Genomic DNA, 17,930 nt, shown 5'->3' with positions numbered 1-17,930 from the left:
TGTTAATGATTCAAAGAGTTAATTGGGTCTAAACCGACGCTAGATTGGTGTCTGAAATCTTATCATCAAGGGAACCGGAAATTCACGCTAGATTAATTGATACCTGCCTTGCACTGCAGTATCTCTGAAACCCAAACAATGTCTGCATAGTTACCAAACTGCTAATCCATATATGTGGACAACGGAAGATATAACGGCTCGGATACGTAGGGCCTATTTCAAGGTTTTATTGGCGAAGCACGGTTTCTGGGGTTCCGTGAAAATTTCCACGGATAACAGTTTACACTTTTGTAACCAAAATATAACAGAATTAACATATTTATATTTATAACCGTGTTTCAGTATCATTAATAGTCCAAAGAAACATTCAGTCGATCCAAAGCCAAACGAACCTTCGCTGTCAGTGTCACATGCACCTGACCATGTTCTGCTATGTAATTTTCGTGCTTTACGTGGTGGTCGGGGGAATACGTCAATTATACAAAATATTTGAAACAGAAATCGAAAGTGGTCGATGATCATAATAATAGCTACGTTTCCCCATACAATCTTGCCAGATTCACAAGGCTACATAACATTTTTTCAAAGCACGGATTTCAGATTTTCAAAGAAGGATTGCCTGTAGGCACGTTAAAATAGGCCATGTCGATAAGAGTACCGTCTGGTGTAATATGTGAAAACCCTAGTAGGATACCAAAAATACTAATAACCATAGACAATAAAACAGGACCATCGTAAAGAAAAAATGACAATTGTATTTCAAACCAGATGTAAAAGCCGAGAGTCTTTGAGATATTAGGTTTTGATTGGAGGTTTTGGCATTAACATGCTTGTCACACAGGAACCTTTAAATGTAAAGTATGCCACTTACCGTTGTTCAAATATTTTCAAGTAGACTTGACATTAAATTTGTACTTTGGAACTATACTCTTCAGCTGCGATATCAAATGGACATATTATTATTACCAAAATTAGTTCACTTACTGTTTGTTTTGGTTTCGTGGTGATTTGATTGCTCAACCCTAAATTGACTATACAGAAAGGTGTTGGTATATTATGTTTTGTGTATTTGGGTCAGGGGCAATGACTACACATACAAATCATATTTTTATTTTTATACCCTAATGAACAACCCCACAGTTTTATTATTTTGCCCACAGTTTTATTATTTTGTAAAAAAATAATCACCAAGAATCATAAATTTCAACCTACACTTCCATTGTCAATGAACAATCCTTGCGAAATTGAAAAAAAAAATCTGTAAAGAACTTTGACCTTGTAGAGTGGTCACAGAAAAATAAACACAGGGCAACATTCAATGTGGGAATATAAAAACTTTGACCTATCGAGTGCTTAAAACCTTTCTAGAAATTGACCAGAAACTCTCCAGAATACGGTTGTGAAACTCTGAATTGTAAAAGGGTTCCTCCTTATAACTGATACCAGCGATTGCCAGGAAAGATACGCTCACATTTTGCAAGAGATGGATAGAGAACAAGCTAGAAACAAAAGCGATTTTTCGTACAGAAAATTATGATCTGAAATGCGCAAATATCGAAAGGGGTTGAGATCTTTGGGATATAAAGATACATTTTAAGTTTCATCAAAATCGGATAAAAATTGTGACCTCTAGAGCGTCAACAACCTTCGTATTACATATTTTTACACAATTTGCGACAAAGAGCGACCATTTTGTCGGGGAGTTTCATTTCGATTTTCCCGAAATTCGAAATCATTATGGTGGAATGGTGATATATTTATACGGTTTTTGAAATCGGATAAAGAATTGTGACCGCTAGAGAATCCACAAGCTTAAAACACGATTTTCGTAAAATCAGGGGCCATAATCCAGGAAGTTACGGTCTGATATGCGCAAATATCGAAAGGAACCAAGATCTTTGGAATATAAACATGCATTCCAAGTTTCATCAAAATCGGATAACAATTGTGACTTCTAGAGGGTCCACAACCTTGGTATGACATACTTTTACACTATTTGCATAAAGGAGCCGCCATTTTGTCAGGCAGTTTATTTAGCCCGGTTTTCACGAAATTGGAACTCAGCCGTCATTAGGGTGCAACGGTGATACATGTAAACTTTTTTTTTAAACTGGATAAAAAATATGACCCTAGAGAGTCCACAAGCTAAAAACGTGATTGTTCGTACAGAGGCCATAATCCAGGAAATTACGATCCGATATGCGCGAATATCGAAAAGAATCAAGATCTTTGGTTTATAAACATCCATTTCAAGTTTCATCAAAATCAGATGAAAATTGCAACCTCTAGAGTGGACACAAGCTAAAAAGGTGATTTTTCGTAAATCCATAAAGTTATGGTCCGATACATGCCAATATCGAAAGGAACCGATATCTTTGGGAGATAGACCTATATTTCAAATTACTTCACAATCTAATAAAAATTGTGACCTGTAGAGTGTTCAGAAACAAATTGTGGACGGACGGATGGCATAATACGTCCACAAATATTGGTGACAATATATTCCCACATAAAAAATGCAATTAATTCATAATATACTCTTCAAAACAAGTTGGGGATATTCAGAAACCATACAAAACTGCGGAAATGCACTGCTGTTTTTATTAGAGGTAACCAGTGTATGTTAATAACAGGCCAACTGCCTACACATAAACATAAACAGTTCATATGGGCAGCTTATCTGACGGCCTAATTTCACTGTCCGTGAAAATGGACGTTTTTGATTTTTGTCTTAATAATGAGAAATTACTCCACCAATCCTCAGACATTCAGCAATTCGTCGTGGCATGCCCCTAATCAACCGTCCAATCAAGATTTGGGGCAATCTGACCCACTCCTCTTGCAGTGACACGGCCAATTCTTGCAGTGTTGTCGGTTGACGTTGACGAAAACGCCTCCCGATCAAATTAAACGTAACACACTAAAGCAAGGATGCGTTAAACAGTAAATCTTATGCAAGAACCGATAGGAAAGCAAACATGGATAGATAAACCAGCACGCGGCAGTTTTCATCAACCCTTCCTTGAAGTGTCAAATTTGACAATGAACCCCTCCCACGTGTATGGCGCTATTGCGTGTCGCATGTGCAGCTCAGTGGTTCTGTTGGGGCGATAAGTTCTCCATCTGTGAACATACTCTCAAAGCATGTCAAATGTCCATGGCTATTTATCATATCGCAACCTGCATAGGTATTTGCATTTCAATATCCCCTACTTTTTTTAAAGAGTATATATCAATATCAAACTAAATACTTTACTAGTAGTAAATTCAATAACAAAAAATAAAGAGTTTAAATAAGTACAATAACAGTAAAATATTTAAATATTTAAATACCTAAGAAATCCTCCAAAATTGAGCAAAATTATGTGAAATAATTTAAAGCTGTAATAAAATAATTAAATGACCAATAACAGTAAATATGAGGATTAGACAGCGTAATTACTGATGTGCAATCTAATCTCCCTTTCCCCACAATCAGATCACTACATTACTGGGCCAAGAAGACATAAAATTACCATCATTGTTTATGGTATAAATCATTGACAGTGATATGTGGTGAACTGGCAAATGTTTGACAGATTGCTTAATTAAATTCCACTGAAGGACAGCTGATAAAACAAACAACACTAAAAACCAAACCAGTGCAGATGTAGAACTAAATGGTTAGTTAAAGAATATTTTACAATCCAAAACCATATTTAAGCTGTCAATTCAAGAAAAACGTTGGTTGTGTGAAACTTTCTGAAAAAGTTTTCATATCTTGGTTCTATTTCTGTAAGAACGATCCCCAATTCCCCATGGATAATATGAAGCTCAATCTATATTTGAATTTTGTAGAATTCCCTATCAGCTGACAATCTGATTAAAACACATATCTATATTCCATTTCGTTTTTTATACTTTCGAAGGCCTACACTACATGAAGATCTGACCAGTTGTTTTGGCAGGTCGCGTCAGAGGTCATGCGAGCGACTTTTGATCCTATGAGGTCAGACATTTGATTAACCAATCAGCATTGATGTTTCTCGTGGATTACCCACAGTTCCATGCACTACACGCCAATTGAGCTCCCCGCAACAGACTATTTCATTGGCTAATCCCTCACATCATCCAGAACACGTCAATGATAACAACTCTTCCAGATCCTATTGTAGTAAAGACAATTTAAACGATATAAAAAACAAAACGAAATTAATGCCGATTAAAGGAGGCTGAAAATCTTAATGCTTTATGCCCTACTAAGACAGAACAGTTTAATATCTTTGGCCTATTGTCCTAATGGTCTGAAAATCAGAATGATAGAATAGAATGATATCTACAATGATACACATACATGATTTCTTTAGTAAAAGTTCTCTTGTTTTTTTTTAATTTCTAAATGGGAGAGATGATCAGATCCATCCCACACAATGATTTTTTTTATATATAAAAACTATGCTTTATATATATAAAAATATATAAACAAAGGCCTAATACTAATGTATATTATACAGTAAGCGCTCCAGAGATTTATTTGATACACCCTTGTACTTAAGATAGGTGGCATCATCACCACTATAATAATAAATATCCATTAAAGATTTAACAGTTAAAGAGTTTTTGAATGTATCTAGGTCTACTGGTTGCCAAGACTTAAAAGTCAACTGAAGTAAAGGATCTTTCATAAGAAAGCCATTATCAGAAAATCTTCCAGTTATGTTGTAGGCATTTATCCACACAAACGGTGCTATATTATCTGTTGCCAGTGTGACATTAAATTCTGTCCTTGAACTTGACACAACATTGGTAATCTGGAAATACAGTGTGTAGAAATATAATAAATGATTATTAGAACAGAAAAAGCAATGTAATTTATGGAATAACTTGGTATTGCATTATCATGTATATTGTCTTTTTTTAACAATTCATATAAACAATACAAATAGCAGAACCTTGAAGCATATGCATTTAAACTTAAAGGAACATAATAGATAAAAATAAACACAAGAAAACAGTACTGCTTTTAGTCAAACATGAACACAAAGGCTTCTACCTGTATGTTAGCTTTTGGTATAACACCTTGAGTATCTGTGAAATATGTTAATGGAAGCCATGATGTACTGGTTGGATTAGATTTAGAATTGAGATAAAAAAAAAGAAAACATTGTTTTTTATAAGAACAACCAGCTTCAGATAAAACATCATCTTGGTTTTTCTGGAAAATTAAGCCTGATGTCTGATTTAACTGAAAAATAAGAATAGAAATCATAAATAAATCAAAATTTATTTTCTTCCGGAAACATTTCTGTGCAAAAATTTCAAATGCCAAGAACCTTACAGACAAGCAAAAAACCCTAAAAGTATTATCAAATCAAGTGAATGCATTAAACACAAAGTAAGGGCATAAGTCTTTTTTCATAAAACAAAAACTATGCCCTGAGAACAAGAAAAGCAATGAAAAAGATGCTGAATAATGTCATTAAGACAGAACATCAAAAAAATACTAGCTACAATAAGAACTGAAATATCCATAAATTAGCTATAATGTTCATAATTAACAATTTAGGAAAACTATAGATGGCGGAAAAATACTATCTTATTTAATTAGCTGTATCCATACACAAAATATGATCAGATCTCTTCAATAAGCCAAATGGAAAAATGTTAACACACCTGGTGTTTATTACAGTAAGCATACCCTACCCCGCTTTGATCAATGTATGAGTGATTGATAAACAAAAAAAAATAGATATTTTGGGAGATCCCAGCACACCACTGACTATTTTTTTTTTACGAATAAGGTTAAAAATAGCATATGTTAAAGTCAGTTAAATGCTTACTTTATAAGGAATAGTCCATGCTTTTAAAGGTGTAAAATTATTCCATGCATACATCTCCATAATAACAGTACCATCTATGGACATCATTTTCTTCTTAATGAAATGAAAAACTGTATGCTTCTGAAACATTTCTTCTAGTTTATGTTGCTCTCGTAATGGATTAAATTCTAGAGTATGAGTATCAGGATGTCTGTATAAATGATTTGGAATTTCGTCTATTACCATGTATATATTTAGATCTGTGCCATTGATGAAGGGTGAAATCAAATTTGGATCAAAGAAATGTCTGGCATAGTAATGTATCATCTTCCATTTCAAGTTATAATCTGTGAAAAATACAACAAAAAAAACCAACACACTAACTAAGTGGAGTTCAATGGGGACCATGTCCTATATGTGTAGGCCATATTTTAGATTTGAAGACGTTATCTCTAAAAGATAGGTTGCTAGGCAATGAAACATACACCCACAGCAGCTAAATCATCCAAGCAGTCCACAAGGGTTGTCGCATATCTATGCTTTTGTAGGTTATGGGAGCATTTACAAGACACTGATATCAATTTCATACAGATCAAATGTTTACAAGGTTCACACGAAGTTATTAACAGAAATTGCTTAAGTTTAATAGGCTTCTTCATTTTACTTATCTCAATAATAACATAAATTTCATACAGATCAGGTGATAACTTTTGTCAAGAGCATTCATAATGTTCAACAAAGTGAAACACGGACCATAACTCTAGAAGTAATAAACGGAAATTGTTGAAATTGAATAGGCTTCTTTGATTCAGTGATCTAAATATGCATGTAAATTACTTTGTTCACAATTAAGGTTCAACAAAGTCAAACAAAGGTCATAACTCTAGAAGTTATAAAGGGCAATTGCTGAAATTCAATAGGGTTCTTCATTTTACTAAAAGATCTACATCGTCATTTTAAAATGCATTCATATAAAATACACACAAAAATATCATGGTCTGAACAAAAGCTTAAATAATGCTTTTTACTTGGTAACAAAAATAGTGGTAAATTTATAAAAAAACCCCAACCTATTGATGCCCATGTTGGTGCTTGCCAGATATCATTTAACTGCCAATAGAAAGCTCCCATGGTCATTCCACGGCCATCTTTTCTCAGTATGTTAGTATGTCTTCTATAGTGTTCTGTTTCAACCCGCATTGCCATGGCTTGATGTATCTGTGACACAAAACATAATTTAATGCAGACAACAAATTTAGACAGCAAAACAAGAACATGACAAATAAGAAGCATCAAAATGGCCTTTATCGCCCTTTATAGAATACATTGGTGATTCTACTCAGTGAGATTTTGAAAGTATACAACATAAGACAATCTTATCATTCTTATTTCCTTGATTTAATTAAAGAGACAAATCAAACATTTTCAAAAACACCATGTGCAAGACTTTTGTAAAATTGTATGTGGAGTTCTGTATGAAAGGATTTGAACCAAAATGAAGATTGTGTGTTTTATCCTTGGGAATGTAATAGTTCTATCTACTAGACAAAGAATTATCTAGGGATTAATAAACCATTTTTGCACATGTAGTCCCCCACAAGGACTCACTCAGTTTCAAGTCAGAAAATTGACACATATATAAAATTAATCATCCATAACTAATTACACCAAATAAATGCCTGACAGACAGCGATGATCACAATGTTTACCCAGCATCAAAATATATTTATTAACCTGTGTAACATATATCAAATCTTGAAATCGTTGCTTAACATCTGATGCATTAGGTAGTTGTATGTGAGTTAGAGCTTCAATAAGCATCTCTATGTTTCCTGGTGGAAGAAAAGTATGTATTATTTATTGTACAATCACTTTATTTCTAAATAGCTCTTCATCAATATATTCATATATTATAATAAAGAAATTAATTAATGACACTTGTCATTATGCTTCTCATCACAAGTATGTTTCTTTGAATGTCTGCACTAAATAAAGACTGGCAAAGTACAGTTTATGCTATTGAGAATCTCTACCAACTAGACCCTTCTTCATTAGCCAGGTAGGTGCAGAAAAGTAGGATGTTAAACCTATTTCAACAAATTTCAAGATCTTACCCAATCCATGGTGTTGGCGTCTCTCTGCCATAGGTGACCAGTAATCAAAATCTTCCTCAGCAAAAACTGGTTCAAGTGTTTCATAATTACACCAAGATTCAACACCATATTCAGATGCAAATCTAGGAATCTGGAATGTTTTCCAATCCCATAGATCAGCAAAATAGTTGTAATAATGTACTGAAAGCAAAAAAATAACAAATACCTGCCATTTTCTTCCTGTCACATTTACACCAGTATGTTTTTAGTTTTTTTCTGAATGGTTGAGAAGCATGACTATTTATGTAAAAGACTTTAGACCTAATATACTTTAGGTTCTGCTTAATGTTATTTTTGAAAGAGACTTTCCATTTTACTTGCACCTGTGCCCTGTACATAAAGAAAATATTTGCTTTATCCAAACTTACTATCACCATATAATTCTGAAGCAGGATTCTGAGCAATGCCTCCAGCCTGTTTTGTAAGTTTCCCATCCGAAGGACTTGATGATAAATATTCTCTAGTGGTATCTTCTTGTTGTATAATAGATCCAATAGTATTTATATATAACTTTATATAATCTCCTTTATATGGATCAACATCTTTCACTCCAAACCTATACATAAATTGAAGATTGGAGTATATAAATGAATGGATACAATATACAAAAGTTTAACTTTTGGTACCTTTATATACTACAATGATATCATCAGTCAAACTTATTGTACAACATACATAGGGTACATTCATTAAATTATACAACACATGCATATAACAGAATAACGCTATTTGTATACAACATATAGTATAGCAGGTACAGGGATGAGAACAGTGCCTGTCATTGGGTTTAGTTAGGATGCAAGAAACTTATTAAAAAAAACAATTTTCTTCCAATTGCAACACAATAACTTACCATCCTTGCTGTAACCCCAATTCATTTTCATTATTCCCTGCCCACACAACAATACATGGATGATGTTTAAGACGTCTAACCTAAACGTAAAATGATGAAATAGATAAAATGCTAACGTTGCCAAAGAATGCAAAATCACAATAATAATTTGCCATTTAATTGAACTCATCAAGTAAGATGAATACTACATGTACTGAGTTTAAACCTTATTTAATTATTCATAGTATCAGTATCACAGAATGATTTGTGTGCAGCAAACATAGTTTAAATCTACCTAATATTAACCCTTTGTCAGGTTGTTTCTATACAATTGAACTCTGTAGTTCCCCCAGGACCTTTCAGTTGATAGTCTACTTCTTGCATAGATAGCATGCAGGAGATCAATGTTATTACTTTCTATCTGTAACCACTAACAGCTGATAAATTGTTTCAATGACATTTAGTAATTCCATAGAATTGTGACCTGTATACTACCAGCTGATGAAAAATCTGAATGTCAGAAAGTTTGATTGTACTTAGTGCTTACAATGCCATTAGTATTTAAATCTAAGATATAAAACATTGACTGGTTTCTATATTATCAGTATCAAGTTGACGATTTTGTTGTAGATAAAGTTTAATATTAATGTTTGCTGTTAGTAAGAGTATCAAGTAAAGATTAAATAGGTATAGCAATTTAATATTAACCTGTTGTACTGTTTCTATGGTAATAGTATCAAGTAAAGATTGGGCTATAGTAATTTAATTTTAACCTGATGCCTTGATTTTATGGTAAATGTATCAAGTAAATATTAGGCTATATTATAGGCATAGTATTTTAATATTAACCTGTTGTCTTGTTTCTATGGTAACAATATCAAGTAAAGGTAAGGTTATAGGCATAATAATATAATATTAACCTGTTGTCGTGTTTCTATGGCAACAGTATCAAGGAATGATTTAGTTGTAGGATATAAAGCTACACTAAACATAAAATCTGACCATATCATAATTCCCAATTCATCAGCTAATTCATAAAAAGAATCACTTTCATAAATCTAAAAGATACAAAAATAATAATTTCATGAATGTGACCCAAAAGATGGTTATTAATTGTATATGTAAACACATATAATAAAGAATACAAGAATACATATGCACTAACAACCAGTCTTTCCTGCAAAGAATGGAAGGCATCTCATTCAAAGTGTATGAAACATTGAATAGAGCACATCTTCGTATAAAACATTACATTGTGGCCTGATCCAACAAATATCTTTCAAGCGTGCAATGCCATACACTACGGCATACATTTTTGTAAGCAAAAATTAAAACATCACCTGATAATAATCCAACACAATCTATGTAATCAAATACTTTAAACCATGAAGACTTACCCCTCCACCCCAAACTCTCATTGAATTAATGTGGACCTCAGCAGCTGATGTTAAAAGTATTCTTATTCTATCATATGTCACTCTCTCTATAAAACTATCTGATGGAATCCAGTTAGTACCCTTGAAGAATACTGGCATATCATTTATTTTGTAGAAAAAAGTCAGTCCTATGAAAAAAGCAATATTTTGAAAGATTAAATTATCTTATATCCTAGACCTTCACCATACAGTGGAAGGTTGGGTATAAAACCTGATTAAACATGTGTTTTAAGAGGCTTCAAATTTTATATAAATTTTCATTTAGTTATATATTCACATGACAAGCCTATAATCAACCCTCTAGATCATTGGATGTTTTAAATATTGAGTGGATTAGACAATTTCCACCATAGTCACGTTAAATGCTAATGTGGTCTGAGAGCTGAGACTGACATTGAATGGGAATAAAATGGGGTTTAACATCCTACTTTTCTGCTCGGACTGGTCGTTGAAAGAACTGAAAATCACAACTTTGTTTATTAGAATGACAATGGTAATTGCCAATCAAGAATATGAACTGTGGGTGGAGTTTCCATCAGCCAATTATGGCTATTTCTTGTCAAAACTTCAAATATTCATGGCTTTGCTCAGAATAAAGTAATTGGACTCAAATTTTCAATAAATTCATTTTTGATTAACTATTTTTAAACTATTATAGAAGAATGGCCAGCCTTTTCTCTAAATCTTGCATATTTATCATTAAAGTTTGTCCAAAGACAAAGCTTCCTCAAGAGTTAGCAGTTGTATGCACTTAATGTTGATTTTACTGTTCCAGGTTTTTAGGTGAGAACTGTACCACCTTTATTTCCTTATAGCCAGGCCATCATGCAGATAATGTGCCATTTTATAGTTTATTTTACAAATACAGGAACATCCATATCTAAAAATTTGTGAGTATTTCAAACTGACACAATACGACACCTTTACCAAATTTTAGTTATCTTAATAGTTTGATATTTTCTTTTGATCATCTGTTTATTTTGTTTATTAGTATTTAAATCTCATTCATGTAATTTCATTTCCTGCACATGACTTTTTAGTAGGCTACATACCATAGTTTTCATTATTTGATACAGGTACTTGGACAATTTCAACAGTTCTAAATCCAATCTTAATAGTTTTAGCTGTTGATTCCTGGCTTTTATCACTAGTAAATTTGACTGTAAGTTCATATAAAGATTGATTACCATATCCATTTGGCCACCATAGATCTATATTAGTATCCTGTAAATATTACATTTTTTGGAAGAAGCAATTTTAACTGGCTGATCAGTATTATATAATTTATTAGAATAAGTTTCTATAAATAGACATAGAGAGAGAGAGAAATGGGGTTTAACGTCCACTCAACACAAACTAGGTCATTTCGGAACTAACATATGGTTCAATTTTATTTCCATAATTCGCTTGCGCGTAGGGGTCTTTAGCAGTGGGAGGAAACCGGAGGACCCGGAGAAAACCCACGAGGTTGGACAGGCGAAAAATAGACATAGGGTAACTTAAAATCTGGCATGTAACAGTGGTGGTAGGGGTAATTTTCTGAACGATTTAGTAATAAATAATAACCCAAAGAAAACTATATGAGTTTCATTTTATTTATTTCGTTCCAAACAATAAATTATGTTTATTGTTGTTTCTTTAGTTATTCAGTTTTCTTTAGTTATTCAGTTTTCTTTAGTTATTTCTGTCAGTAAGATGCCCCTGTTTGATATATATCAATAAGATGCCCCTGTTTGATATATATATCAATAAGATGCCCCTGTTTGATATATATCAATAAGATGACCCTGTTTGATATATATCAATAAGATGACCCTGTTTGATATATATCAATAAGATGGCCCTGTTTGATATCAATAAGATGACCCTGTTTGATATGCAGTGGACTCTGTCACATCCGATGTCTGATCACTCCGGATTGCTGTGACATCCGACATGATTTTCATGTCCGGATTTATTTCCTTATTACTTCAGCCAAAAAATCGCCGGTAAATCCGGATTCTGTATGTTCCGGATTCCGACATCAATCAGCCGTCCTGTCACATAATTTCCATTGAATCGACACCATATAATCCGTACTTCAAACGGTGGATGTGAAGCATCTAATTATCGGTGAGATTAAAACTCAATGGGTGTGAAGCCAGAAAAGATTAACAAGCAATCACCAATCAATTATCGGTGAGATTTAAACTCGCAAGCGCCGGTCTGTGTTGATTACTTTGATAATGTTATAAATTCTTTGTTGATTATTTTACAATTTATAATTTCTTGTAAGAGTGCGCTTTGTATTTGATTTTAGTTACTCATGTCAAATACTGCGATATTATATAAAAATTGCCGCGATTGAAGAATCATTATACATTATTGTATTCAAAAGGTCTGAACGTCCTGCAAAGCGTGCCGAACAGATTTGACATTAGATGTAAAGCGGCAACTTATAGCAGATTTCGAGAAAGTTCCACGACCTGCGCAGAAGGAATTAGCCGTTAAGTATTCAATTGGCCGAGCTACAGTGTCAGACATATTAAAGCGTAAAGATGAATTTAAACAGAAGTTTTCCGATAATTTAAACTGCAGTAAGAAACGATTTACTTGTAAATGATTTTATGAATATATTGTACGCATGCATTGTTATTGTTAATTATTTAATGTAATAAAATTTTGAAAGTACAGAAAAGGTTTATCATTTTTAAAGGGAATAGCATTCTGGTGATTCGAAGCTACAATATAAAAATACTTCCAGTTTTCGAAGTTACAGTATTTCCGGTTTTGGAAAAAGCTCGGTATTCCAACACGCTGTGTGATTCGAAATATTGTAAGAATCTCGTATGATGTCGGATGTGACAGAGTCCACTGTATGTCAATAGGGCATAGAGAAAATCCAAAGAATATGTGCAGAAAATCCCCTTACCTTAGGTATATTAAGAGTAAAATTAAAACTGCTGTTAGTAGGATTTAATACTATCACTTGTCTAAAAATAACAGGTGTTCCTACAAGTTGTGTTTCTAGTTCTCCTGTTGTACTTCCAGTTCTTACATCAAAATGTACTTCAACATCTACACTCCATGTATTATCACTAGCTAAAATGAACAGGGAAGTTGTCAGGCAAATATTGTGTAAATTGTAAAAAAATGGATGATGCAAATACATGCTCAATCTTTCTTAATTTTGGATTTTTAGTAAGCTGCCGATTCTATACAGCACATAAAATAAAATTACATTTTATACTGTTGATCAAAATAAACTAATGCATACCTTTCCTACTTAGAGCTGAAAATTCTCTGATAACCGTTGAATCAAATGATTGGATATAGATATTCTGCCTAAAATTAAAATGTTATGGAATGAAGATTTGACACTGTTTTTACTTTTGCAAACTAATTACCAGATAAGTGTCTAACTAAACCAAAAGAAAACAATGAATGAATGAATGAATAAAATGGTGTTTCAGGTCATACTTTTCTACTCCAACTGGGCTCATGAAGACATGGATTCACTCTGCAGTGTGCTATGAGGGAAATTTTGCCTAGGCACCAATTGAATTCCAACTGATGAGGGGAAACCACACTGGAAAATCAAGAGAAACTTTCTTGACCAACATTGGAAAAGGAAAACAACTCAAGACTAATCAATGTAAGTAATTCGTTTAATAAGCATCTAAATGCTTTTTTTTTTTTTTAAAGCAGAATCTACATTTGAAATACTTTTGTCTGCACGTTTATCAAGACAGCTGTCAATTAGAAGAAATTGAAGATATATTTTAAAAATTATTGCTGTAATGGCTTAAAAATAATTAAAAATAGATACTTACCAGATACCCTGAACAGGAAATGAGGGTGCCCAATCCCAACTGAACGAACACTGAGCTTTACGTATAAAATTAACGTGGCATTCACCATGTTGTGTAGGAGAAGTGCAGACAGGAGGAATAAAGTAAGACGACTCATTGGCTAATCTTTCCGCTTCTTTTACAGCTGACTGGAAATCAACACTTATGGTGTTGCTATCAGGCTGAAAGAGATATGGATAACAAATTCTATTACTCCAATGCAAAATCATCTTCATTGCAAGAATCTTTTTAATCTATAATTTTCAGATAATGCCAATTTAAATTAAGACAGTACACAGATGTTTGATCAACAGGAAACAGGTAGTTTAATTGTCTGCCTTCATCACAAGGCTATATAACAGCACTCCTGGACAGTCACAACAAAATCAGTCTTCATGCCATAAGCTTTATCTTTGCATCCAATGTGCACTCATAAGCATAGTTTATTTCAATAATTCGCTTGCGCATATGGTCTTTAGCGTTGGGAGGAAACCGGAGGAGCCGAAGAAAACCTACGAGGTTGGACAGGCGGCCCTACTCCTTGTCACGTTCAACCAGGGAATAAAAACCAAGCCAGTTGACTCAATGACAGATCTTATGATACAACGTGCACGCGGTAGCCATTCGGCCATCCAACCCAACACATTATGAAAGAATATCTGGAGAACTGTTTTAGATAGGAGATAAATAATGCAGGTCAAAATTGTATTCCTCAATGTATTTTATTCATACATACCTTAACAATGTTTTTGATATCATACGTGTATCTAACATACATATTTTCTGATGTACCAATTTGTTTTCCATTGATACTGATGGTAGAAAATGTATCAAGTCCTTCTGCTACTAGTACTATATTGTTCTTTTTTATGGAATCTGCACTTACTAAAAGACAAATAAAAACATATGAATTTTAAATCAATGAAAATATATCTTAATTTTTTTCAGATTTATTGTAGTTTACAATTTTTCAGTTATGTTGCCCTGTTCAAAAGTTGTCAGTATACTTACATTGAAACGATCTGGAGTATGTCCAATCATCAAGCCCAATCCATCTATATTTACCATCATTATCTCTATAATATGGATCTTGTATGATATTATTATCATATAAAGCTGTATAAACACCTCCAGGTACAGTTCCAGAAAACCTTAAACCTATAATATAAATTAGAGTTAACTATGAGAATGGAACATGTGAAACAATATTTATTGATATGAATATACAATCTTCGTATTAAAAGTATGCAAAGTATCTCCCCAGTGAGAAGCCCTGCTACAAATGAGTCTTCCATAGTATGCTTAGTCTTAAATTATTATTCTGAATCCTAAAGGTAACAAATCTTTACTTAAATTATTATAAGATATATCAGAAGACATCATTGCCAGGCAATAAAAGATACCCCAACAAGCAGGTTTGTAAATGTCTAAAAGTATGTTTGGACAACAAATTGATTTGATAGCTATCACCAATGGTATTAACTTCATAGATAATCAAAATTTTACTTTTAAAGATAAATGTATCTAAAAAAAAAATGAGACTCTTTTTAATCTTTAATTGCATAATATCTTTTTAAATTGCCATATTTAGGGAAATAAAGAGTAATATTTAAAATAATGTTGATATGCAGTTTGAAAAAATTAATAAATAACTTTGATATCAGGATTATAAAGTTACTCATGCAACTGATCAGTAGAATTCCTAAAATGAACTAATGAAGTACATCATAACCCCATTTTAAGCAAATCTAGAGATCATGTCCTAAAGACTTCATACGGAAATTAATAGCAGATTGGACTATTTCTTTAAATTTTGGTGTTTGATCTGATCCTTTAAAACTGAACTTGTGAATACTGGGACTGCCAATTTCAGGATATCATAATATTCCTCTCTACTGTACAAAATATGTGGTTGCACTTTCTTAAATTAATTAGAACTTATCTGGAACTCTTTTTTGCGATTTGGCTAACAGTAACAAATGTAGCCTAGTTTGTAAGTAGGACCACCTTTAAAGTAGCTAATTAAGTCTCTCACTCAATATCATTCAAAGTCTTCGACATTGAAAACACGAATTAATTGTCAATTTAAATCAACAATGATATTGTGATCATACGGGGAAAAGATGGGCTTCTGATATCCACTATTTAAGACAAAATAAACATTTTACCATTGGTACACGAATCGTGTACCATAATGCGTTTCGACTCCATTTGTAACAGGGACTCAAAGAACGCAATAAAGACTATTGGTGTAGACTGGAATAAACATATGCTAGAGAATGCCATTCGATTGAGACTTCTGGCCCCGAGTTCACAAAGCATTCTCAGACTTAAGTTAAGAATTTACTCAAAATTGTTCACCTTATTTTAACTAAAATATAGACCTTTATAAAACATTTGTTGTTTTAATGTATCAAATACATCAATAAGAAACTATGAGCAAATTTTTGTGTTTCTGGATCAAAGATATTTCTCATAAACAGTGATTGAAAGATGAGTAAATTAGTAACTGAAGTCTGAGAATGCTTTGTGAACTCGGTGCCTGGCGTATTTCGCCGAATATAGCGGATTAGAAATTACAGTAAAAACTGAAGTGATTGAATGTAAATCGGTTTATATACATTCATATTACATTATTATATGCGTTGCGACCCATTTGTGTTAATTTCTAGAAACCAAATATTAGCGATTAAGCTCCTTTAAGTAAAAAAAGGGGGAAGTAATTACATTATAATTGATTACCATCGACCCACACGTATTAACAATAGATCCGAAATATTATTCGAGTAAGTTACTAATTTTCGCAGAGTCGTCTATGAAACAGTTTCATGTGTCACGCTACAAAATATTATTAGGCAACATAACCTACTTCTGTTTCTATTAGTTATGAACCATTCCCCATTTAAATCTGTTTCTAACTTCCCCTTTGCATCAATTTTCATAAAACAAAAAAGTAGAGAAACGATTAATGCAGACGAAAACATCTTTGCACGTGATCTAAATATTGACCTAACGCAACTTCTTCCCAGAAGAGTAAATCACGTGATTAAAAAGAAGACTAGGTTAACCGGGCGGACCAATTAGCCGAGAGTGAAACAATCGTTCCGACTTTTCTTTTCGACAGCACCTTGTTGCACAGAGACGCAGGGCATTTGCCCGGGAGAAAAATGCTAATCAATATTTGCTGTGACTTGCTGTCAATAAATAAAAACTATACTATACTAAACTAGAAATATGTCTTATTGTGTTACATTAATTATAAGGCAGTGGATATTCCTGCAGATGTGACGCGGCCGATCGCTTCTCTGAGTGTTACTTACTCAAATCATGGACTCTATCCGATAGCTTTGATTGTGGACTGAGAGTACACAATTAATCCAATGCGTTGGTTTCTTTCCCAGCTACTTTGAACCCTATTTAACCACACTGATCAGCAGTGAATTTTCGCTAGGCCGCTACAATCACTTATAAGGATGACATATCGATGCGACTTCATGGGTCCCAAATATTAACTTTTTTCTTCCGTCAAATTAAATTCTAAAACATTTTTTTCATTTATTAGAAAAATAAATAAAGACGTTTGAATTATTTGTAGGTAAAAATCATTTCCTATTTAGTGTAAATGGGTATTAAAATATAGAAAATTTACCCGAATCAGTAACGTTTTATGTAAACAATGCACGCGCTATTGAGCCAATATGATTGACGCCGCGTGATATGTGACGTCACGTGTCGAAAGAGTCATCTGTTACAGAGATATAAAAAGATCTCTGTGAAACAGATTGCTATATTGTCTGCGATATCACCTTCGGTGGAAGCGGACGTTAAACGCTAAGAACAACAACAACAGATTGGTATTGGACATGTTGTCGTAGCCAATT

General features: G+C 33.2%; 1 protein-coding gene across 1 annotated transcript; it reads right to left on the bottom strand.

Moving 5' to 3' along the window:
* Window positions 1-80: 80 nt before the first annotated feature.
* On the bottom strand, window positions 81-17,050 carry LOC126820735 (beta-mannosidase). Its single transcript, XM_050548833.2, has 17 exons — window positions 16,919-17,050; window positions 15,061-15,207; window positions 14,786-14,934; window positions 14,032-14,231; window positions 13,476-13,543; window positions 13,131-13,300; window positions 11,272-11,443; window positions 10,181-10,347; window positions 9,704-9,841; window positions 8,805-8,884; window positions 8,320-8,507; window positions 7,913-8,092; window positions 7,533-7,630; window positions 6,869-7,016; window positions 5,820-6,145; window positions 5,033-5,224; window positions 81-4,790 (listed from the first exon to the last, which is right to left on the bottom strand). Exons 1-17 carry the CDS (start codon window positions 17,031-17,033, stop codon window positions 4,476-4,478), a joined length of 2,853 nt encoding a protein of 950 aa, XP_050404790.2. The 5' UTR covers window positions 17,034-17,050; the 3' UTR covers window positions 81-4,475.
* Window positions 17,051-17,930: the final 880 nt, after the last annotated feature.

Source organism: Patella vulgata, chromosome 5, assembly GCF_932274485.2.
Source record: "Patella vulgata chromosome 5, xgPatVulg1.2, whole genome shotgun sequence".
Lineage (NCBI taxonomy): Eukaryota > Metazoa > Mollusca > Gastropoda > Patellidae > Patella > Patella vulgata.
This window is presented reverse-complemented; position numbering and strand designations above follow the sequence as displayed.

Excerpts from the sequence above, each read along its gene's own strand:
- LOC126820735 (XM_050548833.2), bottom strand. The coding sequence starts at position 17,033 with ATGTTTTCGTCTGCATTAATCGTTTCTCTACTTTTTTGTTTTATGAAA. Across the intron at positions 13,544-14,031 it reads TTTCCTGTTCAGGGTATCTG|GCAGAATATCTATATCCAAT; the intron begins GTAAGTATCTAT and ends TTTTAATTTTAG. Across the intron at positions 9,842-10,180 it reads TGAGAGTTTGGGGTGGAGGG|ATTTATGAAAGTGATTCTTT; the intron begins GTAAGTCTTCAT and ends TGTATCTTTTAG.